Source organism: Dendropsophus ebraccatus, chromosome 11, assembly GCF_027789765.1.
Source record: "Dendropsophus ebraccatus isolate aDenEbr1 chromosome 11, aDenEbr1.pat, whole genome shotgun sequence".
Lineage (NCBI taxonomy): Eukaryota > Metazoa > Chordata > Amphibia > Anura > Hylidae > Dendropsophus > Dendropsophus ebraccatus.
Window position 1 is genome coordinate 84,296,580 of NC_091464.1, and position 25,371 is coordinate 84,321,950.

The 25,371-nt window shown below is 44.8% G+C and overlaps 1 protein-coding gene across 2 annotated transcripts; it reads left to right on the forward strand.

Annotated features, from left to right (window-relative positions):
* The first annotated feature begins 576 nt into the window (after positions 1-576).
* TOMM70 (translocase of outer mitochondrial membrane 70) lies at positions 577-24,050 on the forward strand. Of its 2 annotated transcripts, XR_011358934.1 has the most exons (13): positions 577-878; positions 8,126-8,299; positions 9,428-9,554; positions 10,579-10,688; positions 13,097-13,245; positions 13,927-14,134; positions 14,969-15,103; positions 15,191-15,298; positions 15,868-15,984; positions 17,391-17,488; positions 19,580-19,702; positions 19,786-20,490; positions 21,446-24,050. XR_011358934.1 is itself a non-coding variant. In XM_069946170.1 (12 exons), exons 1-12 carry the CDS (start codon positions 651-653, stop codon positions 19,937-19,939), a joined length of 1,731 nt encoding a protein of 576 aa, XP_069802271.1. In that variant the 5' UTR covers positions 577-650; the 3' UTR covers positions 19,940-24,050. The 2 variants fall into 2 exon arrangements, 1 of the variants encoding a protein (XP_069802271.1); XM_069946170.1 differs by having other exon boundaries at positions 19,786-24,050.
* The last annotated feature ends 1,321 nt before the right edge of the window (positions 24,051-25,371 follow it).

Consider the following 25,371-nt stretch of genomic DNA (forward strand, 5'->3'; position numbering starts at 1 on the left):
CGGCTGCTGATTGCAGCCGGCCCCCACCTGCTATGAAGCGCGCTCCGCTCCGGAGCACGCTTCATAGCGGGAGAAACACCCAGGGCGTACAGTTACGCCCTAGGTCGTCTGGGGACAGACTTCCATGGCGTAACTATACGCCCTGGGTCGTCTAAGGGTTAATTGCAATCTGCACCTGACCTGGAGACAACAGTAGGGGGAAAGTGGCCATGTTTTTGTAGTGCTGGATAACCCCTTTAAATGCAAACCACACCTGAACTGAAGACAAGAGCGGTGCTGTCTCTGGAAGAAAGTGGCCATGTTTTTCTGACACTGGATAATCCCTTTAATGCCAAATGCCCCTGTGCAACACCCATATTACCACCCTCAGTGCCAACCAGATATTTCCATGCAGTGCAGCACAGTATAACTCCTTCCCCATGTAGAGAAGTCAGGAAATATGGGACTTGTGCTGCCTATTCTGGGACACTGCATTCACACTGAGCCGGTAGGTGCAATACCACCTCACAACAGCAGGTGTCGCTGCAGGCCGATCTCCTGCGCTCCCGGAAGTAATCCCCCCACCTGCCGGCTCCCAGGCTGCACCGCGTTTCCTGCTTTCCGCCTCCCTGTCTTCTCCCCGTGTCCGCAGCTCCAGGGACGGATTAATCATGGCCGCCTCCAAGCCCGTGGAGCCGCAAGGCGGACCCGGGATCCCGCACTGGAAGCTGGCCCTGGCCGTGGGGGCCCCGCTGCTGCTGGGAGCCGGAGCCGTGTATCTATGGAGCAGGAGCAGGTCGGGCAAGAGGGACAACCAGAGGAGGACGCCGGAGGGGAGGGCGAGCCCGGTGCCCAGTGCTGCCAGTGCCAGCCAGGAGGCGGCTCCTCAGCAGGAGATGGTAAGGACGGGGAATAGCATGGCACTAGCATGGCTGCCCATAGGAAGCAGGGAGACGTGAGCCTGGCAATGTCACCCATGTGCTGGAGGTGACTGGGCCACCCCAGAGGCCTGCCCTGTGCTGCCTGGCATCTAGGGGGAGAGAACCCTGTGCTGCCTGGCATCTAGGGGGAGAGAACCCTGTGCTGCCTGGCATCTAGGCGGAGAGAACCCTGCTGCCCTGTGCTGGCTGCCTGGCATCTAGGGGGAGAGAACCCTGTGCTGGCTGCCTGGCATCTAGGGGGAGAGAACCCTGCTGCCCCTGTGCTGGCTGGCATCTAGGGGAAGGGAACCCTGTGCTGCCTGGTATCTAGGAGAAGGGAACCCTGTGCTGGCTGCCTGGCATCTAGGGGAAGGGAACCCTGTGCTGGCTGCCTGGCATCTAGGGGGAGATAACCCTGTGCTGGCTGCCTGACATCTAGGGGGAGAGAACCCTGTGCTGGCTGCCTGGCATCTAGGGGGAGATAACCCTGTGCTGGCTGCCTGACATCTAGGGGGAGAGAACCCTGTGCTGGCTGCCTGGCAATGTCACCCATGTGCTGGACTGGGCCACCCAAGAGGCCTGCCCTGTGCTGCCTGGCATCTAGGGGGAGAGAACTGTGCTGCCTACCTGGCATCTAGGGGGAGAGAACCCTGCTGCCCTGTGCTGCCTGGCATCTAGGGGGAGAGAACCCTGCTGCCCTGTGCTGCCTGGCATCTAGGGGGAGAGAACCCTGCTGCCCTGTGCTGCCTACCTGGCATCTAGGGGGAGAGAACCCTGCTGCCCTGTGCTGCCTACCTGGCATCTAGGGGGAGAGAACCCTGCTGCCCTGTGCTGCCTACCTGGCATCTAGGGGGAGAGAACCCTGCTGCCCTGTGCTGCCTACCTGGCATCTAGGGGGAGAGAACCCTGCTGCCCTGTGCTGCCTACCTGGCATCTAGGGGGAGAGAACCCTGCTGCCCTGTGCTGCCTACCTGGCATCTAGGGGGAGAGAACCCTGCTGCCCTGTGCTGCCTACCTGGCATCTAGGGGGAGAGAACCCTGCTGCCCTGTGCTGCCTACCTGGCATCTAGGGGGAGAGAACCCTGCTGCCCTGTGCTGCCTACCTGGCATCTAGGGGGAGAGAACCCTGCTGCCCTGTGCTGCCTACCTGGCATCTAGGGGGAGAGAACCCTGCTGCCCTGTGCTGCCTACCTGGCATCTAGGGGGAGAGAACCCTGCTGCCCTGTGCTGCCTACCTGGCATCTAGGGGGAGAGAACCCTGTGCTGGCTGCCTGGCATCTAGGGGGGGAGAGAACCCTGTGCTGGCTGCCTGGCATCTAGGGGGGGAGAGAACCCTGTGCTGGCTGCCTGGCATCTAGGGGGGGAGAGAACCCTGTGCTGGCTGCCTGGCATCTAGGAGAAGGGAACCCTGTGCTGGCTGCCTGGCATCTAGGGGGGGAGAGAACCCTGCTGCCCTGTGCTGGCTGCCTGGCATCTAGGGGGAGGGAACCCTGCTGCCCCTGTGCTGGCTGCCTGGCATCTAGGGGGAGGGAACCCTGCTGCCCCTGTGCCCCGGCATACACCTGTCAGCTATGCAGATGTATGAGCCCAACCAGCTCTGCTGATCACAGTGATACCTGCTGCCCCTGTGCCGACCACATACACCTGTCAGCTGTGCTAGTGCAGACTATACAGATGGATGAGCCCAACCAGCTCTGCTGAGCACAGTCACATGATAGCTGCTGCCTGCATCTGATTAACAGCCAATTTGCGTATTTGCGTCTGATTGGACGATAGGATTCATCCGCTAAAAACTACAACTCCCAGTATGCATGCTGGGTAGCGTTGAACGACCTTACAGCAACTGAGCCCCCGTTAAGATGATTGCAGTAAACTAGACTGACCACTACACAGTGTATGGCGCTAACTGCTTCCTGCTCTGTTTTGAGTATATGTGGGTACCTCAGCTCTTAAAGGGGTTATCCAGCACTACAAAAACACGGCCACTTTCTCTCAGAGACAGCACAGCTCTTGTCTCCAGGTCAGGTGTGGTTTGCATTTAAGCTCCTTAAAACCTGCACCCAAACTGGAGACAAGAGAGGTGCTGTCTCTGGAAGAAAGTGGCCATGTTTTTGTAGCACTGGATAAACCCTTTAAAAACAGCTCATCGATAGGGCACTGGGTGTTGGCACCTACTGAGGATAGGCAGTGGGAAAAAAGGTCCTGGGGAATCCCCTTTGAGGGTATGTTCATACCTGCTGTATACGCCGCAGAATTTATGATGTGTAAAGCTTGGGTGTCCGGCCGTGATGGGAGCTGTGGCCGTGCATCAGCTGGAGTGCTGCAGGTTGTAGGGGCCGCGAGTCTGCAGTGTATACAGTATGTGTGAACATATCCTAAGACTACATGTAGAGATGAGCGCAACTGGAGCATGTTCACGTCCGAACGTTCAAATTTGAGTACCAGTGGCTGCTGTAGTTGGATTCCGCCCTAGGGAGTCCGCTGCGGATTTCTTCACTGTCACTTTCAATGTGATTACATAGTCACAGTGGTATTGTCATCTTTGTGCAAGTGTGTAAAAGGCAGCCCCCTTAACCCCCCGCGGCCCGGTACTGATAGGCTGAGCGGGACGCCCGGATGCTGGGAACCCCCGAAGCAAGCTGAAGCGTATGCACCAGGCCGCAGGGGGGTTAAGGGGGCTGCTGCTTACATACTTGCAGTGGGATGACAATTCAGCTGCGACTATGTAATCTCATTGAAAGTGACAGTGTAGAAATCCGCTCCGAATACGTTATGTGTGAACCCACCCTAAGGGTACAAACACACACACCGTATACGCAGCAGATCTGCAGCAGATTTGATGGTGTAGGTTTGATGCTGTGTTCAGTTATTTAGATCTAATCTGCTGCGTATTTGTTGCGTTTTTGCTGCGTATCGCAGCAGTAAATACGCTGCGTATACGGTGTGTGTGTTTATACCCTAAAGGTGATTTAGTGCCCAAAAAAATTATGTTGAAAAATGCCTTGTATATTTTGTGGGGAAAGTGCGGTCTACCTAAAGTGACATTTTTTGTGGCATTATCGTCTCCCTTGCATTGCGTTTTGTAAGGTCAGTTGACATTTTTTTTCCCATCCCGTTTTTCTCCCCTAGACCGACAAAAAAATAAATAAAATGTAAGGCCATATTCACACACAGGAAAAAAAAACAAAATACAGACACAATTCTGAGTGCAAATAATGTGTGCACGGGTGGGAAAAAAAAGTCTGTATTTTGCAAAAGCAGGCGGTAACTAATAATAATGTTCACTATTTGGACGGTCCTAATGAATTACAGGCGTTATTCCATGCGGTGTCCGTGCTGCCGGCCAATTTCCCATTCATTTCAATAGAGGGCATTATAACATTGATAATTACTGCTGTATTTTACGATGTGTGAACTACAACTCCCACCATGCCTGGACAGCCAAAGCTTTGGCTGTCCAGGCATGATGGGTGTTGTAGTTTTGCAACAGCTGGAGGGCCGAGGTTCCCTACCCCTGCTTTATATGATCCATGATGGATCCTCAGTGATCAGCCCCGTATACTGACTGTATATGGCTCTCTCTGTTTGCCCCGACACTGACCCTCAAATGACTAATAGCTGTGTATCACTGACCCCCGCTCCCAGCACCATTCTATATAGCTAGCTCTGATATGGCGCAGGATACGCCGCCTACATGGGACTAGAAGAGTGGCCTCCAATCTGTAGCTCACCAGAAGTTACTAAACTACAACTCCCAGCATGCCTGGAGTCTGGACAGCAGTTGTAGTATTGCAGGCGCTGGAGAGTCACAGTGGACTATAAAATGGTCCCTAACAATAGGGATTGCTCCCTACTCTTCATGCATTTGGCACCCAAAAGCTTCCATCCAGTGTGGACACTGTCCTCAAGCTGTAGCCTAGACCGATCATACACTACCCCCTCCATCCCTCCATCATGGTGCCTGTTGTCAGTACACTGTGAGTAATGGGCAGCGCTGGGCTGACCTGTCCCGATTGTTAATCTTTACTCACTATAATTTATAGGGAGTCTGTCAGCAAGTCTGGGCCATGGAAACTGCTGACAGACTCCATTCAGGCTACACGGCAACTTTGGCTATGGTCAGGAACACGCAAACAAAGACCAATGTCGCAGTGCAGGGATCATGTGACAGCTAATATATGTGAGTGGGCTCGCATTGCTGCTACCCTCAAGGGACCCGAAAGATGGACAAATCAATCTCCAAGGGATTTTTTGTGCAATTGTCGGGTCACTTCACTTAATTAACCTCTATGGTAGTGCGACCCCTCCAGTGTCCGCTGCATATGGCCGACCACAACACAACCACCGCGTCTTGTGCTTTGTCTCTATGTGGCCGTATCCTGATCCATCCAGCACCTAATGCACACGGATGGGTGGGGAGGATGCGTCGGCCTCCAGTACTCCCAGCAGAAGTAGTCACAGCTGTCATGCAATTTTTTTTTTTTAATGCGATTTTTAGCTTTTGCAGTTTGTTTGCCAAAAAGTAACGTCTGTCAAGTCTTTCTGATTTAGCAAAGAGAATGAAATGTTCATCACTACTGTCAACCGTTGTTTATAGTGACAGGAATGGAAGAGCGGTTTATATTCTATTTTTTTTTTCTTTTTACAGTTCCTTAAAGGGGCTGTCAGCACTCAGGCCCTAACCGAGGTGCTGACAGTGTGCTGTAGCTGGCAGTCTCCTAGTGAGCATGGTACCTTTAGGTAATTTGTCAGTACAGTAGATTATGCACAATCTCCGGTCTCCTACTGTAATGAAGAGTCAAAGAGGAGCTGTGGCACTCTGGCCACCTCAACACTTCTTCCTCCTCCCTCTCCTTCATGAATAATCAATGCTGCCTGGCCTCCTGCTCGCTCAGCTGTCAGCCAGTGTCTCTGATTGGAGATCGGTCCTCTGTTGGCAGGTAATGTCTGAAAGAAACACTCAGATATAGTTGAATATCTGAGCCCAAATGTGTTGGGGCTATGGTCTAGCGGTAAATCATCTGTCTAGAGACCATCTTTTTCTCATCATTGTATCATTTTTAAAAGTGCAAAGAATTCCCAATCAGGTTGAAATTGGTTTTTAACACATTAATGCAAAAAATTTAAACTGTAGTTCCCCCCCCCCCCTTTGTATACAAAAAAACATAAGTAATTTGGACCTGATCGGGATTTCTTTACACTGTTAAAAATGATACAATAATGAAAAAAAAAGAAAAAGTAAAGACCTATAATTCATTTCCATAAAGGGATTCAAACCAAAGAATGACCTGCTGGTAAACTCTAGACAGGTGATTTACCCCTAGACCACGGCTCCAACACAGGCTAGGACATTCAACTATATCTGATTGCAGATCAGTCCTCTGTTGGCAGATACTGACTGACAGCTGAGCGAGCAGGAGGTGGGGCAGCAGGGATTATTCATGAAGAGGAGGAAGGAGTGGTGAACGGGCCAGAGTGCAGCACAAACAACTCCGGTTTGACACTTCATTACAGTAGGAGACCTGAGATTGTGCATAATCTGCTCAAATTACTAAAAAATGTCATGCTCACTAGGAGACTGCCAACTACAGTACACTGTCAGCACCTCTGGTAGGGCCACAAACTCCACAAATTGGTTGCAGACCCCTTAAGGGTTAAAGGGGTTGATCACCAGAAAAGGCCATAGATTTGTAATTTACTTCTATTAAATAATCTCCAGTCTTCCAGTACTTATCAGCTGCTGTATGTCCTGCAGGAAGTGGTGTATTTTCTGCAGTCTGACACAGTGCTCTCTGCTGCCACCTCTGTCCATGTCAGGAACTGTCCAGAGCAGGAGCAAATCCCCATAGAAAACCTCTTCCGCTCTCCACACTGGAGAGAATACACAACTTCCTGCAGGACATACAGCAGCTGATAGGTACTGGAACACTGTCAATTTTTTTAATAGAAGTAAATTACAAATCTCTGGTATTTTTTGGCAACAGTTGGTTTGAAAGAAAAAATTTTTGAGGTGAGCTACCCCTTTAAATTAACCAAACCATAGTCACCTTATCAGTCCATGGGCACTTCAGGGATGATTGATCCAGCGATGTCAGCACCAATCCGTGAGATCAGTGCTTGTCTAGGGGGCAGAGGGCCATGTAATAGGGAGCTCAGCAGTTGTGGAAGGAAATCTCCATTTCTCTGGCTCAGGGTTATAGCGGTGTGAGCACTAGATATTTCACTACAGAGCAGCGCTTGGGTCTCTGGTCTTTGCTGGTTTTATATAGAGCAGATCCTTAGGTCAGGGCAAACTCCACAGGGCACAGGAAAGCTGAGCCCTCCCTCCGTCGCCTGTACAAACAATGCTGTGTTATACAGTGGGGCCCTCTGAGAGATTGGCCGCCTGGTGACATCATATCTGATATGCTTGACTAATGGCTGTGTTCACACACTGCTTTGTCTTATATTAGTGTCACTGTCTGTTTTTTTTTTTTTTTTGCAGAAATCAATAGTACAGGTGATTTTAAGAAACTTTGTAATTGGGTTTATTAGGCCATAAATCTTTCATTATCTGCATTCACAAAGACTTTCCCCAGGCCCCCCCCCCCCCCCCCCTTCCTCTCTATCATTCACTGCACATTATCAGGAAATCTCGACTTTTACATCAGTTGAGCCCTGTTTGTTCTATGGAGGGGGAGGAGGGAGATTAGTCACCAGCAGAGAACAAAGGATTACACAGTGGGACCAGTGTGAAATCCGGTATTAAGAGGTCAGTGCTGACTTCAGAGGAGATAGCCCACTGATGTAGCTGTAAATTAACTATTTATTGTCCTGTTTTGCTGCCTCATCTCCCTCCCCCCCTTCCATAAGAAAACCATGAAGACAGGGGGGAGAGCTTCAAACTGCTTTTTCATGATAAAAATGCATTTTTCGGCTAATAAACCCAATTACAAAGTTTCTTAAAATTGCCTGTACTATTGATTTCTGCACAGAAAAATTTAAATGACAGAGACACTTTAAGACTAAAATGTCCAGTTAATAAGTGGGAGCATAGCTGCAGTACCCGGAACGGCCACTATGCAGTGAATGGAGCCACCTGCTTCCGGCCCTGTGTAGTGTGTGTGTCTGTACAGAACAGCTATAAGTGCCTGGGGAGACCTTCTCATCCTTTTTTGATCCGTGATCTTATGTTGGTTAAGGGACTATAATACGAAGCTCACACATCTCGTGCTTTTCTCTTGCAGAGTCCGCTAGAAAAAGCACAAGCCGCAAAGAACAAAGGTAACAAGTACTTTAAAGCTGGGAAATACGATCAAGCCATTCAGTGTTACACTGAAGCCATCAGCCTGTGTCCTGCCGAGAAGAAGGTGGATCTGTCCACGTTCTACCAGAACAGAGCTGCCGCCTATGAGCAGCTGGTGAGTACATGACCCCCTCTGGCTTCATTATTTGTGTCCAGCTGTAGATGTGTAGTTTCTCTTTGTGCATTGTTATCGATGTAGAGTAGTAAGGGTGCAAGAGATGCACGGGAAGGAAATAGCCTTGGAGATAGCGTTGGCGTTCCTCCTGGATGAAGTTTAACATTAGGGTCGTAGGTGAGCACAGTACCACATCTAGTTTATAAACTACTGTCCACTGGTTAAACTGGTCTTGTCAGAGCAACCTATCACAGTGACCCCCCCCACTTTACTGTCATTTAATAGGAATGTGTCATCAGAAAAATGAACTATTGTATAAATAATGTTTTTATGATAAACCATATTTTTTTAAGAATTTTTTTTTCCTCTCTCTAATTTTCCATTTTTCTATCTATATTATAAAATAATCCTGATATCTTGCAGTTCTCATTCTTACCACTGGGGCTAAGGGCTAAATCTAAGCTGAGACTTCCTGTTGTGTCTGTGGTGAGAAGAGGAGGCTGCTGTAAAGTGATCTGTACAGCATTGCAGCGTCATGTGACACCAGTTGAAAGAGGAGACAATAGCAGCTCCCTGTGGAATGACCTTTTTAAAGGTCATCTCAAGGGTACAGTGTCTGTCTATTGTCATCTATGTCCATGAGTCTTGCTGTAAAGCATCTAAATGCTGTTTAAAACAGCTCAGGCTATATGGCAGCCCCCATAACAATGTACAAAAAGGGAAACAAATGAAAAATACAATCAGAAAATAGAAACAGCCTAGAATAAAAGAACAAGTTTTAGTATCTGACTCTAATCAGTAAAAGAAAATGTAGGTGACACATTCCCTTTAAAGTGAACTTGTCACCTGGAAATGTAGTATCAAAGTGCTGACAATGTTACATAGTTCTACCATGTACTTACTGTGCATGTATAATACACATCAGTTATACAGTCCTATTCTCAGACAACATTGAGTCCTATGGGGGGGGGGGGTACATGAATTTGGATAGCTCCCATGAATAACATTTGTTCTATGTTTCAGACCTTTTAAATACAGAATAGTAATTAGGAAATACTACTTTACAGACTATACGATAAATCTGTATAGTTTCTAGATTTTATTTATTTTTTTAATTTTCTATTTAAGCAAACATGGAAAGAAGTGGTCCAGGACTGCACCAAAGCAGTGGAGCTAAATCCCAAGTATGTGAAAGCCCTGTTCCGGAGGGCAAAAGCACACGAAAGGCTGGACAACAAGAAAGAGTGCTTGGAGGGTAGGTTCATCTCTACAGCGAGTAGTTTCTTCAGCCCTGGAAACATCTTATTTGGGTTTAGTTGCTGACAGTTAGGGCCCTATTACACGGGACGATTATCGTGTGAAAAATCGGTATATCGTTCGAATTTAAACGATAATCGTTCTGTGTAATTGCAGGCGACGATCGAAAAATCGTTCATATGCCGTTGATCGTTGATTTAGATCTGAACCTAAAATTATCGTTAATCGTTCGCTATAATTCCACGTTAGTTTGCTCAAGTTCCGCATTTTTTCACTAATCGTTCAGTGTAATAGCATCGTTTATCATTAGTCGTTAATCGTTAAAAATCGCTCCGTGTAAGCCAAAGCCAGGAACAGACTGTAAACAGGGAACAGGTCATAAAGGAATGACTGAGATTTCTCCTCTTTTCAAATCCCTTCCTGGCTATGGCTTAAAAAAATCTGTCAGATAATCTGTTGGTGTAATAGGACCTTAAGGGTATGTGCACACTACGGAATCCTGACGGAACACCCATCGCAGATTCTGCAGCTCGCACACGCTCACTGACTCTGGCGGCCGTCCGCATCTCCACTGCTGCCATAGGCTTCATTCTATGGTTTGCCAGATTCCGCCATCCGCCTGAACAATGAGCGGATTCTTTCTTTAGGCAGACGGCGGAATGTGGCAAACCATAGCATGGAGTCTATTGGAGCTGCGGAAATGTTGTGTAGGGCACCTCCACTCTTTGCTAAAAGAATTGACATGTAAATTCATTCATAAGAGAACCGCGGGGAGCTTCTAGTGATCATTGCATAGCATGGTGGTCTGTCACTGTTTTTTTTTTTCCGTTGTTCGAATCGGGATATTTTGTCCTAAAGTAGTAGTGCATTTAGTTTCCTATGGCTTTGGATATCCCTTTGTATTATTATGAAGCCCATGGGAAGTCAACAGGTTGCTGTGTGCTCGAATAAGTAAAAAGAGAAAATGAAAGTAAATAAATGCGGAGTTATGTAATGTCTGTCTCGTATCTTGTTGTTTTTAGATGTCACTGCAGTTTGTATTTTGGAAGGTTTCCAGAACCAGAACAGCATGCTCCTTGCAGATAAAGTACTTAAGCTGCTCGGGAAAGAAAAAGCCAAAGACAAATACAAGGTATAGCTGTGTAATCCAAGGATATCTTAAAGGGGTAGTTCTTCATTTTTTTTATTTTTTTTTTTATTTATAATTTACTTCTATAAAAAAAAAAATCTCAAGTCTTCCAGTACTTATCAGCTGCTGTATGTGCTGAAGCAAGCAGTATATTCTTTTGAGTCTGGAGAGCAGGAGATGTTTTTTATGGGGATTTGCTGCTGCTCTGGACAGTTCCTGACATGGACAGAGATGGCAGCAGAGAGCACTGTGAATACACCACTTCCTGCAGGACATGCAGCAGCTGGTAAGTACTGGAAGACTTGAGATTTTTTTTAAATAAAAGTAAATTTAAAATCTCTTGCACTTTCTGGCACCAGTTGATTTGAAAGAAAACTATTTTTAATGAATTATCCCTTTTAAAGGGGTATTCCAATCCTATAAGTTACTGGTATATTGTTTGGACAACTTGTCACTTTATGATCACTGGGGAACGCCATTGATTCAGAAAAAGAAGCTGCAGTTCTATTTTAGCTGTGTCTCCTAAGCTTTGCCCTGTGTACTACCACCACCCCAACCCCCTACCGAGCTGGACCCATCCACTTGAATAGAGCTGTGTTGTGTGCAAAAGAAAACTGTTAATGGGAACCAGCACTAAACCTGCTCTGTGGCCGCTTTTTTCATAGGATCATAGAGGTCAGACCATAGTCTTAAAGTGATGGCAAACCCTTCCGAAATGCTGTTACTTTACAGAACGGGAATACCCTTTTTTACATTTAAAGGGAACCTGTCGACCCTGCACCCGGGGCAGAACCCATCCGAACCCCAGATAGAGCCCCCCATATTTGCAGGTCCCTAAACCACTCCCACCGTGGAGAAATCGGCCAGTATGCAAATTAGAGATTAGCCCGATGTCCATAGGAAATCACTGGACATCAGTCTATGGACATTACACTCCTCTCTTCTCATTTGCATATTGGGCGCGCAACCAAGCGGATGGCAATTTTTCTGTAGTGGGGACTGGATTGGGAGGAGGAGGGGCTAAGTATGGGGTTCGGGTGGGTTCCACTTGGGGGGGAGATTGTTAAAGGGAACCTATCTAGTCATCCTTAAAAAAAGACAGGCTCCTGGGCCTGTACACCATGTAACAAGACTTCATGGTTTTACTTGCTCTACTTTAGCCCCTGGGGCTTTCTTTCTGATACATTATTAACTCTTATTGCTCTTCTGGCGTTGTAGATAATATAGATCCAGGCTTCTCTGTGGTGCCAGACACTCTGCTTTGCTGAAGTCCCCTGAGCCTCACATATTGACTTGTAATTTCTAATGCTGCGTCCTAAAGCTTCAGCCTGTTATCTCTATGTACTCTGCAGCTGCATGTTGTATATCAGATTCTGGGAACAGGGTGATCAGGGTCATTGTGGACTGAGATGCGGCTGAGCAGAGTGATACGTAATGGGATTAGGGCTAATTGCCTTATAATCCCTGCTTTATTTTCCATATACCAAGTTCTGGGAACATCCAGAAATATTGCCCCATATATGTAAACCATCTTAGCAGCTATTATTACACATACTCAAGTGAACTCTATTGTTTCCTAGGGCCTAGATCCGCTTTAGTCTTGTTTACATAGAGTATGTTCACACTGAGGAATAGGCGAGGAATTTCAGGCGGAATCCATGCTTAATTTTTACACGTTTTACGCCTGTAAAATATGTACAGAGCAGTGTCCTATTGTGTTCAATGGGATGTCCGCTCTGTTGTTCACACGGCAGAATCTGCTTTCCTCCTTTGGGCAGATTCCGCTAGAGACATCCCATAGAAGTCATTGGGGATTCAAACTTATACTTAAATTCCACCAGAGCTGAAGAAGAGGAAATTTCAAGCAGAAAACTTTCCTCTTCAATTCCTCGCCTATTCCTCATTGTGAACATACCCAAAGGCTACGGTTACATGGAGTAAAACTGGTGGAATTCCGCCAGCCTCCGTGTCATACTGGGGTTCTATGGGAGGCTTGCGTGCCTCCTCTCTCTGCGCTGAAGAATGGACATGTCTAATCTTCAGCCCCAGGAGAGGAGGCGTGCAAGCCTCCCATAGACTCTCAGTATGACACGGAGGCTGGCAGAATTCTGCGGCGGAGAATTCCACCAGTTTTACTCTGTGTGAATGGAGCCTTAGTGTTGCTGTCATTTTGCAGACATAATGGATTTGATTGGTAAGGGTCTCAGTCCTAAGATCTCCAGTTTATAGCTTCACCTTTCAGTCCCTGACTCCCCTCTCTGTTCATCTCATTGCGGGAGGCGGACTCCATACACTTGTAATGCAGCCCATTTCCTACAATCGGGAGGACTGATCACTGAGTTGAGGAATGACGCACACTCAATAGATTGCTATTAAAATATTAACACAGGTTTTTTTTATCCTGCTTCCAGAACAGGGAGCCACTGATGCCTTCACCACAGTTCATCAAATCCTATTTTAGCTCTTTCACCGATGATATCATCTCCCAGCCCCTGCACAAAGAAGAGAAGTCAGATGAAGATAAGGATAAAGAAGGAGAGGCAGCTGTATTCAAGGAAAAGTAAGGGACTCTCTGCTTTCCTTTAAAGGGTTAGAAAAAATACAGCTTACTTTCTTGCCAAAACAGCACCACCCCTGTACTTAGGTTGTGTGGGGTATTACAATTCACCTCCATTCACTTCAATGGAATTGGTACTGTCTCTGAAAGAAAGCGGCCATGTTTTTTTTTTTTAAAAAAAAGCCTTGCTAATCCCTTTAAAGCTTGCCATACGCATACAATAGCCATAACCCCAATCATTGAATGTTTATTCAGTAGAGGAGATGAATTTCAGAATGACTATTCCTGGTTTTGTTCCACATCCATATTATAGTGTAAATCCTGCTGACATTTATGGTCAGTTCTAGAATGGTCGTCCAGTTTAGAACCCATTTTCCTACACCCAGATAACCCCTTAACAACATAGAACAGCTTGTGAAGTCATGGCCACCTAGTCCTTAGCGCACCATGACTTTCTAGTTTGCCATAGTGCAGCAAATAGCCCAAGAAAGGAACTCAGGAGCTGAGCTTGCCTCTTAGACAGTGACTACTGGCGGCTATTAACAAGCCGGTACAACAACGATCATGGGCTCATATTATAAGCAATGCAAAAAATTTCCTCTGCTATGTAATGTAAGAAATATGAGGTTTCCTTACTACAGGAAGTACAATTTATATCTTACCTCTTTATATTTTTCTCCTTAGATCCGGTTATTTAAAAGCAAAACAATACATGGATGAAGAGAACTACGACAAAATAATCAGTGAATGCACGAAGGAAGTGGAGGCCAAAGGCAAATACATGGCTGAAGCCTTACTACTGAGAGCCACGTTCTACCTGCTCATCGGAAACTCTGCTGCTGCTAAGCCTGATCTGGATCAGGTTATTAGCATGGAAAACGCCAATGTTAAGGTAACAGACACACTAAGTCACTATGATATTTGTGAACATTTTGGAGAGGAAAGGGAAAAAGAATATTTATAAGACTGTGGAGAAGATTATCAAATCTGGTGCAAAGGCCGAAAGTAGAGAATTTTCCCGCTGCACCTAAACTTAAAGGGGTATTCCAGGAAAAGTCAACTTTTCCCCTATCCACAAGATAGAGGTAAATTAGGAGATCAAGTAGGCCCCCTCCTCTGTACCCGGCGATCTCCGTGTCGGCCCTGGCTTCTGTTTATTGAATAAAGCCGCGGGTACAGCACATGACCAACAGCTGTATTCATTCATATGGAGCAATGGAAAGAGCCAAGTACCGTGGAAGATCAAGGTACTCTGCTCTTTCCGTCAGCTCCATAGGAATGAATGGAGCCGTAGGTCACGTACCATGTCCACGGCTCTATTCATAATACAGAAGCTGGGGGCATGGATTCCACTGCATTCGGAACACACATACGTAAAATTAGTCTGTGTACTAGCAGCCTGTTAAAGCGTGCTTGAATGTGTGTATACTAGGTGTATGCCAAATTACAACAGCCACAGTATTCATGGCATGCTGTACTACAAGCTGTGCTACAGTCATGTGATTTCAAAGTATTACAGCTATGCGCGTTTCATTATTCTGCAGGGTTTATCTTCTTTCCTACATCGTTGGACATTCCAGTTACTAGAAATCCTGTTCCCCTTTGAACCTTGTTGTCCAGTTTGCCCAAAGATTATATCTGCATAAAATCAGAATAATCGTGCATTACTTAGGCAGTAATACAGTTGAAAAAAATTAAAATACGTACTTCCTTTTTGTTTTCCTAGTTACGAGCAAATGCCCTCATCAAGCGGGGCAGTATGTATATGCAGCAACAGCAGCCCATGATGTCTACTCAAGATTTTAACATGGCTGCTGACATAGACCCTCAGAATGCAGATGTCTACCATCACAGAGGGCAGGTAGGTGTCCGTGTTTTATGTTATGAATGAGTGAGTTCACCTTTTACCTACTTTTCGAGATTGTAAAATTGTCTTTTTCACTTACAGCTAAAAATCTTACTAGACCAAGTGGATGAAGCGGTTGCGGACTTTGATGAATGTATTAGATTGCGACCAGATTCTGCTCTGGCTCAAGCACAGAAATGCTTTGCATTAGTAAGTATTGAAGTATATATGGCTCGCCAGTGTTTAGAGTCAATGGGAACTTGCTCCTGTTATAAAGTATGTCACATGACAAATTTAAAGGGAATCCGCCTTAAATGAGGGCAGCATAAACTAGTGGGAGAAATACTGAACAGATCAGTGTATTACTTCCATCATTCTGTTAAGCTGTTCTCCTAATATGCAGGAGAATAGGATTCTTGCCACACCCCTCCCCCGCCCTCCAGCGGCTGATTGACAGGAGACTGCCTATACACAGCATGGATAGATAACTGCCAATCAGCAGCTGGAGGGCCAAGGTTCCCTACCCCTGTCCTACATGGTCTTGCCTAAGGAAGAAAGTCGCCAAACTGCTAAAAGCTTAGTGTTGGGTGCAGTTTGCAGCAACTACCGTTCGGCAAGTATTAGCTTATTGATGTGTAGACCTTTGTACATGATGGAAACTGTTCTGTAAGACCCCTGCCCCGGCCCCACAGAGAGATCTAAAGGAAGGGAGGATAGCCATTGCAATTTTCCATGTTTCCTACCAATGTGATTAATCTCTTTGTTTTCCTCCTTTCCAGTATCGTAAAGCCTATACTGGTAGCAATCCACTGCAGATCAAAGCCGCAATGAAGGGGTTTGAAGATGTTATTAAGAAATTTCCAAAATGTGCAGAAGGCTATGCCCTTTATGCCCAGGTAAAGCATCCAGTGTACTCCTTACTTATATGGTGATATGAGCTATTGTTTCTCACATTTAGTGCTGTTTGCTTTGGTTTTCAGGACCTAGGCCAATGTTCCCCAACCTGTGGTTCTCCAGCTGTTGCAAAACTTTAACCCCCTGCATGCCCTAAATGCCAGGGACTGTCCAGGCATGCTGGGGGTTGTAGTTTTGCCACATATTAGGGAACATTTACACAGGCTGTATTGCAAAGACTAGAGTCTATAGTGGGGTAGGTCACCGTGTGTCTCCAGCTGTTGCAAAACTACAACTCCCATCATGCCTGGACAGCCAAAGTTTTAAAGTGTCACTGTCATTATATATATATATATATATATATATATATATATATAAAAAAAAATTTTAATTTTTTTTTGCAGAAATCAATAGTACAGGAGTTTTTAAAATTTTGTAATTGGGTTTATTAGGCAAATATGCTGTTATCTACATTCAAAAAGACTTTCCCCAACCCCCCCCCCCCCCTCCTCTCTCTCATCCACTGCTCATTATCAGGAAATCTCGCCTCTTTTACATCAGTCGGGCCCTGTGAGAACCTATGGTGGAGGGAGATTAGTCAGCAGCAGAGAGCAGAGAACAAAGGATTACACAGCAGGAGCTGCATGAAAGACGCTATTCAGAGTTCAGAGAGGTCAGAGGTGGTAGCTGTAAATTAACTCTTTGTTGTCCTGTTTTGGTGCCTCATCTCCCCTCTCTCCATAGAAAATCATGAAGACAGGGGGGGAGAGCTTCAGACTGCTTTTTCATGCTAAAAATGCATTTTTGGGCTTATAAACCCAATTACAAAGTTTCTTAAAATTGCCTGTACTATTGATTTCTGCAAAAAAAAAAATGTAAACGACAGTGACACTTTAACTTACCTGTCTTTCCCAGTTTACAGGAGCTTGCATTCAGCACTAAATGCTTATAGCTAGACTCTGACATTCTGTGCATACAGTAACATATTTACAGATAGTCTCTAGCAGTCATCCCTGTAACTTCTGTGCCTGCATAGTGATGGGCATAAAACATTTCTGTAGAATCTGTCACTATCCGATGATCACCATGGAATAAGCCACAATGACGCCCGCTGTTCTGTTCTGCACAGCTGTCAGTACGCCAGGTGTAGGCTGTCATATTAGATGTCAGTATGTCTGTGATTTTGGTTATATGAGGAGTTCCGTCTCCTTGGATACACACATTCTTAGCTGCCTGATTTTAGAAGGAGATTTTTTTTTTAATTTTTTCATCTATTTTGCTGTAGGAGTGTATTCGCTCTGTTTGCAGGGTACATTCAGACAATACCTTTCAAACTACAATGATGGACTATTGGAATTGATTGCTTGTTCTTAGTATATGATCGATAGAACCTCTGGTGTTTCTATAGGCACTAACAGATCAGCAGCAGTTTGGGAAAGCCGATGAGATGTACGACCAATGCATAGATCTGGAACCAGACAATGCCACAACATATGTTCATAAAGGGTAAGTGGCTTTGGGGCCATTGGTTACAGTAACCCAAATAAAACCCAGCTGTAATATGTCATGGAAAAAGGGGAAATGGACACTTTGAAATTATGATTTACCCTAGAGTGGGGGTAGAGAACCTTGGCTCTCCAGCTGTTGCAAAACTATAACTCCCATCATGTCTGGACAGCCAAAGCTTTAGCTTTTGCTGTCCAGGCATCATGTGAGTTGTAGTTTTGCAACAGCTCGAGAGCCAATGTTCCCTACCCTTGCATTATAGGATCTACTCCTTTAAAGGGGTAGTTCACCATTTTTTTGGTAGAGTATTATTTCCAGTCTGGAGAGCAGTACATGTTTTCTATGGGGATTTGCTGCTGCTCTGGACAGTTCCTGACATGGACAGAGGTGGCAGCAGAGAGCACTGTGTCAGACTGGAAAGAATACACCACTTCCTGCAAGACATACAGCAGCTGATAAGTACTGGAAGACTGCTGTTTTTTTTTAAGAAGTAAATTACAAATATGTGGCACTTTCTGCCACCAGTTGGTTTGAAAGAAAAAAACATGGTGAACAACCCCTTTAAAGGGGTCATTCCATCTGAACCATTACTTCTATAACCAGGTCTTTGCATATGCAACACATCCGGTTCCAAGGAAATGGCTTGCATGCAGTCTAGGACTTTGCTGCAACTTTACCATGGAACACACATCGCGTTGCATGACTATCATATGATTCAATTATGCCGCTGCCTTTTCTTTTCCTTAGGATATAAGCTAGACACTGGGGATCGGCCACATCACACATTGCACAGGCAAAGCTTTCAGTATCACAATGACTGCATTACAGCTAAGACAATTGGATGTGGTTGCATTGCAGTAATAGCACACAACTGCAGTCTTTTCTGTATGGGCAACACAGAGATATATATGGGGGGAGGGGGAGAAAGAGACAGCCCTTCAATGTGCCGGACTGTGGATGTTAGGGATAGGGCTCTTCCTAGATATGAGTTGCACTCACCTTGGTGTTATACTAGGAGCACAACACCTGTCTCAGCTTTTGGATAATATTAGGCTCTACAGCCTCTGCTCAATGATGGCAGCTACATGAGATGTCGGAAGGAGTGTTGAAACATGTTATCTAAGGTGCCCCATAGGGCTTTTAATATGCTACATGTTTTTCTTCCTAATAAAACTTTAGTTTCTATATATGTTCCTGTGTCTGAAAATTTTAAGTGTAGCTGTCATTTAAAATATTTTTGCAGAAATCAATAGTACACGCGATTTTAAGAAACTCTGTAATAGGTTTTATTAGGCAAAAAAAGCTTCTTTCTGTACTCAAAAAGCTGTTTTGCAGCGCCCCCCTCACTTATCTGTGCTTTATCAGGCAAAGCCGTCTTCATTACAGAGAAGCAAATTAAAGACTGGTTCTGCTGAGTCCATTATAACCTATGGAGGGGGGAGGGGCCGAGGGGGATGAGTGATCAGGAAGAGGAGACAAACAGCCCTGCAGTTTGGAGACAGTCTGGGCACATAAAACACTGGATTCAGAGGTTAGAAAGTCAGTGCTAGTCTGGGAACTTGGTGAGAGAAGATTGCAGGATGTTGTATTGTGCAGGGCTGCCTTTTCTCATCTCTGTGCTCACTCATCCCCTCGGCCCCTCCCCTTTCCATAGAGCATAATGGACACAGAAACCCTGCTTCTTCTGAAGTGAGAGGGGAGGTAGGAAGACAGCTTTTTGAATACAGAAGGAAATTCTTTTGCTTAATAAAACCTATTATAGAGTTTCTTAAAATCGCTTGTACAATTGATAGTTATTGATTTCTGATCAGTGACATTTAAATGATAGTTACACTTTAAAGCCAGGGCTACTTGTGCTAGGTATTTTCTTTCTTCCATACTGTATGTTGGAGACAGCTCATCGATCAAATATATAGGCAGTATGACACTACAATAAATGGCCATTCAGCCTATTTCCTAGCCAGATCCCCTTGTAGCACTGGCCTTAATCTCATAGGGAGGAATAGTAGGTTCCCAGTTGAAGTCATATAATGCGTGGTTTATGTGGTATTTTTGGTGACATTCTTTTATGTATTTATTTTACTTTTATAGCTTACTTCAGCTGCAATGGAAACAAGATCTAGATAAAGGCTTAGACCTAATCAGCAAAGCCATTGAAATTGATAACAAATGTGACTTTGCCTACGAGACCATGGGGACAATAGAAGTTCAGAGGTAAGGCCCTGGTAGCTTTAGTCGTGCAAGTCTTTTAAATATTCTCTTCTGTTGGCGACAACCATACCACGTTTCTGTTCCAGGGGCAATCTGGACAAAGCCATTGACATGTTCAATAAAGCCATCAACCTGGCGAAGTCTGAAATGGAAATGGCCCACCTGTACTCACTATGTGACGCCGCTTACGCCCAAACAGAAGTCGCCAGAAAATACGGCTTGAAGCCTCCAACACTGTAAATGGACTCCCAGCGATGAGCAGACGTGAGGATAGCTACATTATATTGACGAGTAATTTTCTCCGAGGAGAGTTTTGCATCCAAAACAAACAAACAAAAAAAGTGGAATGGCGGACCCTTGTTTTTCTGCTTGTGGTGTTGTCATTCATCCCTTCTGTTAGATGTTCTTGGTATTGTGGGATGAGGGCGTCTGGGATGTCAAAGGGGGAGAGGCACCGCTGCATGAGAACAAGAGGACATAGTTTGCCATGCAAATAAAACTGCTGAGTTGAGTTAATTTCTGTTGTGTCAGGGAACGGGTGGATATTGTGTGAGCAAATTTTTTCTTAAATTTAATTTTTTTAAAATATCTCTGGTACTTTTTACTGTTTTTTCCCCCTCCCCCCTCTTGATTGTATTACTGTTGTGTCCTGTTCCTCTTGTACATAACCGATCAGACAAGACTTGATTTCTTCCTTTTTATTAGTGAAAACAAACTATTCTTTTTTTGTTTTTTTTATGTTTGAGAAGTAAACGAATCCTTCGCATGCACGAACTTTACGCCACCCTCGGGTAAGAAGTCAGGGTTTTTTTTGTTCTAGGGTTTTGAATTGGCCAATCCCTTCTTGTTGGAAGTAACCATGAGAAATCCCCAAGCGGCAAAACATGAAATGCTATTGAAAATCAGGCCACAAATAAACGGAATGATTGTCTATTAGTGAACCGGTTTTGTGTCGTTGCCATTCGAGAAAATGTATTTTCAGCTGTTCATGGAATTGTCAATAAATTGGTGACTGTTGCCCTACAATGAATGTAGCCCTCAACACTGCCTGCACCCCATTCTTTAAGCCTGCAGAATGATTCAGGGCTGGACAGCGTTCGGCGGTGCTTCTCAAGCTGGGAGGCGCCCCCTAGTTGCTAGTTGCAGTGACTCTAAGCTCCCCAATCCTTTCCCAGACTGCAAAACACTCTGGTTTAGGAACATTATTGACTCATTTTATACTTGAAGGGTAGACTGACCACTAATTTATATTTTTGCATGGACTTCCACCACAAATGGTGAGGCCCCAGCACCACCTCTTGGCCTGTCTGGGGGGCCCCAGCATCACTTTACTCTGTTAGGTGAGGCCCTAGTATAAAAAGTTTTAGAAGCACTGCCATAGAGACTGAATGGAGCAGTGGCCACACAGTCATAGTGAGGTCTCCATTCATTGCATGGTGACTCCACCCTGTTCTTGGGATCGGTGGGTGTCCCAATGGTTCCTATCCTTTGAGTATAGAACTGGGGTAGGGAACCTTCAGTCCTCAAACTACAACTCCCATAATGCCTGGACAGCCAAAGCTTTAGCTGTCCAGGGCATGATGAGTTGTAGTTTTGCAAAAGCTGGAGGGCCAAGGTTCCCCATCCCTCATATAGGATAATAAGATAGGAATATACTTTTAAAATAATATTGGGTTCCATTGATATTTCACTACTGTTACTGGATTCAGTTTTTTGTTTTTTTAACTTGGATTTATATATTTCTAGAATAACCTTCTGGATCTTCTCCTTTAATGAAGTGAATGCAGCTTAATTTAAAAACAACACCCAAATTGGAGACGAGAGTTGCTGTTTTTGGAAGAAAGCGGCCATGTTCTATGCCTGGATAACCCCTTTACCAGCACTGGAACTATTTTGTTATGAATACTGAGCAGCTTTATGCTATTGTGGAGCCTAAGAGTATGTTCACACTGAGTAAAATCGGCAGAATCCGGGCCTGCCTTAGTCTCTCGCAGTGTGTCTATGGGAGGGTTCGTGCATGTCAATTCTTTGAGCGGCGCAAGTCCTTCCATAGAGATACCGTAGGCAGGTTGATGTTTGAGTCTGGCATCTCAGCCCTTTTAGTAAACTGGGTAAAGAGCTGCCATACCCAGGACTGTACATGGCGCTTGTTTCCATGGGGGATAAGGCCTTTATTGTAGTTCTCCTTTAATTCACAGGTGTGTTTTAGTTTTGTTGTAAAATTTATTTTAATTTTTTAATATTGTAACACGCATTTAGGCCTTATAGGGAAAAACGCACGTTTTGCAAAAGACACAGAAGCAAAAGAAGAAATATTGTTTGTAGGTTATTTAGCACTTAACTGTGGACGTTCATGTGACAACTGGCTAAAACGGCCACTCTTAAAAGGGGGAGTTATCCAGGTTTGCAAAAAACCTGGCTACTTTTTTTTCTGTCTTCAGTTTGGGTGTGGATTTTGCAGCTCGGTTCCATTGAAGTGAATTGAGCTGAGTTGTCCTCCGAGGACAAGGGGTGGCGGTGTTTTTTTCTCCAGTTTCCCCTGTTAGTCTATGTAAAAAGGGTATTAAAGTTAGCCATATATTTCAGGTGCTCTCCCCACTTATCCATGCATGCCAATCCAAGTGAAGAGTAGAGGCCCCCTCCATACAGCAAAGGTCTCATGAACGCACCGATTTTAGTGGGGCCAACTGAACTGTCTAATATGTAGAGTTCTCCCAACTGTGCTCTAATCTCTCATTGATGTCAGTAGAGAAGGAATAGGCTTTCAGTTGCCCAATCTTTTTGTTTTTGAAGAGAGATACCACCGCTAGAGGAGCCATCTGTCTCCATTAAGAACACATGAAAGCTGAGCTAGGCCGAATGTTTTTGTGTATGTTGGGGTTAAGAAAGGTAGCCGTTGCCCAATCACTGTGACATGTATATGGGTATGTTAAGACTCTTCTAGATTCTGGAAGCAGTTTACCTACCCGAGATCAAAACGACTAGACATGTTAAAAATCCAATGTGCCTGATTGCCCCCCCCCCCCCCCAACATCTACTGTTTGATTCAGGAAGCCCCCATATCCAATCAGTGGTTAGGGATTTGGGTGTTATTATTAACGGTGTAACTAGAGATGAATGTACGAACCAAAACTGTTGGCATTTGAGTTCCGCTGTCTGCCTGCTCCGTGGGAAAGGTGGTGACAGCCCTAGTCCCACTTGGGAAACAGGGATACAGCCTAGGTCATAGACATACAGCCCATGGATCAGGAACACAGTGGGATTCAAATGCCGATGGTTCGTATGAACCCGAACCTTGGCCCAGGTCACTCATCTCTAGTGGTAACCCTTTCTAAGGCACGGTTTCACAGTATAGGTAACCCTTCTCCCCAACCACATCAATGTTTTTTTATACATTAAAACATGGTAAAGAGGGTGTTTGGGGTCCATCAATGTACTTTACTGAACCTAGCTCATTACATACAGTAAGGTCAGCCACCTATGTTTCCAACCAAGAGAAAAAGATAATGGCTGCCAGAAAACAACAGATCCTTAGCATTCTCCCCCCCCTTAAATGTTATACGTTAGGCTAGCTGCCAGGTGGGGGGACGATTTGTCACAGTTTTCAGGAGACTTATGAGGTCTGGTGCTATTTGCCATTTGTAGCATTTTGAGTTTTTTTACAAAGACCAGTTTGGGTAATGGTATGAACAATGCAGTAATCTCATCCATGGGATTTACCGATAAGGTTTCCCATATACCGATACCAGCTTGTAAGGACAGTGCAGGATCTTGGTCATGGTAGATCTCAATGGGCTTCTTTCTCATGATCTTGGGTTCTGTCCTGAGTATGGCTGCCTAGCATGTGACAGGAGACTATCTTTTTATATTCCTTTAACGTAACCAGTAGAACATCTCGGGTCTCCTCTATAAGAACCGTCTGAGAAAAGTTGCCTGTAGTGGTCCTCCTATTCTTCCACCTTTTCTCTCAGATGGTGTCCTGCCTGGGGCCTATAGTCTTACCTCGTCTATATAAAGGGCTTATGACAAATGTTCTGCATTGTTTACTATAGAACATTCACAGCTTCAGATGAGATCTAGAGCTTGTATGGTTTTTTTTTTTTTTTTTTATAAATACAATGTTTTATTTGCATGGCTTCTTAGATGTTTGTGCCATTGGGTTCTCCCATACGTAGACACAGCATGAGCTGAATCCAGCGTGCATTCCAGGTCTCAGACTCTTTGCCTGCTAATTGAAAGTGCACTAAAGCAGATTTGTCTGTATTTTTCTTTTTGTAAATGATTCTTCCCACTCCTCCCAGTTACAAAAAACAAAACAAAAACATCCATACCAATAAATATTACAATATAAGTGCTTGCCTTGACGTGTGTTCTTTTGCTTGGATACCTGCTGTAGCTCTAATGTGGAAGGTACATGGGCTGATCTATTATGCATTATGTGCAATTGCCTAATAAGGCTGGGTTCACACTGCGTTTTTGCAATCCGTTTTTGCAAAAAACGATTGCATTTGTGTCCATCTGTTTTGATCCGTTTTTCCATTGACTTCCATTGTAAAAAAAAAAAACTGATCAAAATTGATCCATGTTTTTTTTACGGAGGCAAAAACGTAGCTGACACTACTTTTGTGTCCTTTAAAAAAACAGATCCTTTTTTTACAGTGGAAGTCAATGGAAAAACGGATCAAAACTGATGCACACTAATGCATCCGTTTTTTGCAAAACATTAAAAAAACGGAATGCAAAAAGCAGTGTGAACTCAGCCTCACAGCTGTTTCCTGCTGCTCACACTTCATCAGTTAGCGCAGGGGTGTCACACTCAGGCCCTTTAACTGTTGCAAAACTACAAGTCCCATTATGCCTGGACAGCCAAACCTTTAGCTTTGGCTGTCCAGGCATGAAGGGAATTGTAGTTTTAAAACAGCTGGAGGGCCTGAGTTTAGAGAATCAAATCCTGACAGCTTTTAGCGTATAGGGGAAAATTTATTAAGGACTGAATAATTAATTTTTTGAGCCTTTTTTTTTTTTTATTTGTAGTAAAAAAAAAAAAAAAACGCATAGGGTTCCCCCTATTTCCATAACCAGACAGGTTTAAAAAGCAAACAGCAGCAGCCTAGTAGTACCAGTGTGGAAAGGTCCATTTTTTTGGCCCTACCCAGCCTAATACCAGTCTGCTGCCGCCCAGTCCAGAAGCGCCAAATTTGATGCTCCAGGACTACTGGTACCTGGCTCTTTCCAGTACACCTGGTGGCATTGGGTACTGGGGTAAGCCGTCTGATGGAATCCATTACTAAGTCTGATAGTAAAGATAGTAAAAAATAAAACACCCGACCCAATAAAGAAAAGTTTTATTAAAAAAAAAAATAAATACCCCCACACCCCTCAATGACCATTTTATAACAAAAAAAATACTGGTCATCGACGTAGTCCAACGAATCCGACATAATCCACAGGATACTGGTATCTGAAAAACTAAAGTGGTAAAAAAAAAAAAAAGGCCAGGAGAAGAACATCCATCATTGTGACAGGTGTTCTGCATCTTACAGTAGGCAGCATCTTAGCAGATGCTGCTTACAGTATTCATTTAACCCTGTGTGGATCAGACTGTCACTGTCAGTTAATCCCCTGAGGACCAGACAATAGCGTTTTTCTCCTTTGAAAAGCGCCACTAAAAA

What these genes read in the sequence shown, in the direction of transcription:
- TOMM70 (XM_069946170.1), top strand. Translation starts at nt 651, where the DNA reads ATGGCCGCCTCCAAGCCCGTGGAGCCGCAAGGCGGACCCGGGATCCCG. An exon ending in CGGCTCCTCAGCAGGAGATG is followed by an intron (nt 879 to 8,125) that starts GTAAGGACGGGG and finishes TTTCTCTTGCAG; the next exon opens with AGTCCGCTAGAAAAAGCACA. An exon ending in ACAACATATGTTCATAAAGG is followed by an intron (nt 17,489 to 19,579) that starts GTAAGTGGCTTT and finishes TTACTTTTATAG; the next exon opens with CTTACTTCAGCTGCAATGGA.